The 351-nt window shown below is 63.2% G+C and overlaps 1 protein-coding gene across 1 annotated transcript in view; it reads left to right on the top strand.

Moving 5' to 3' along the window:
* Positions 1-4: 4 nt before the first annotated feature.
* Positions 5-351, top strand: part of BAX (BCL2-associated X protein) — a gene marked incomplete at both ends in the record, with an annotated part of 611 nt that continues 264 nt past the window's right edge. Inside the window, one exon of the mRNA XM_010295351.1 lies at positions 5-142. Within this exon, the coding sequence (XP_010293653.1) occupies positions 5-142 (138 nt within the window). The remainder of the gene's footprint in view (positions 143-351) is intronic.

The following is a 351-nucleotide window of genomic DNA, read 5'->3' on the forward strand; positions in this document are numbered from 1 at the left end:
TCTGCCCCTGGCCTCCTCTGACCCCCAGTCTCTGCAGGCGCTCTGCACCAAGGTCCCTGAGCTGGTCCGGACCATCCTGGGATGGACCATGGAGTACCTGCGGGAGCATGTCCTGGCCTGGATCCAGGCCCAGGGAGGATGGGTGAGTTCCCGAACCCTCTGAGTCCTGGGTGCTGAGGGGAGGGGAGCAGGCTGAGCCCCATTTTGGACCCCACCACACACAGCATGGGAGGCCTGTGCTGCTTTTCTCTCTCCCAAGGAGCCTCTTGACCCTGCAGGTTTTAACTGTGTCATCCTGCAAGTTCCTGCTCGACGCGGGGGAAGGACGGGCTCCCCCCCGTGACACTCTCT

Source organism: Phaethon lepturus, unplaced genomic scaffold (genome assembly GCF_000687285.1).
Source record: "Phaethon lepturus isolate BGI_N335 unplaced genomic scaffold, ASM68728v1 scaffold28309, whole genome shotgun sequence".
NCBI lineage: Eukaryota > Metazoa > Chordata > Aves > Phaethontiformes > Phaethontidae > Phaethon > Phaethon lepturus.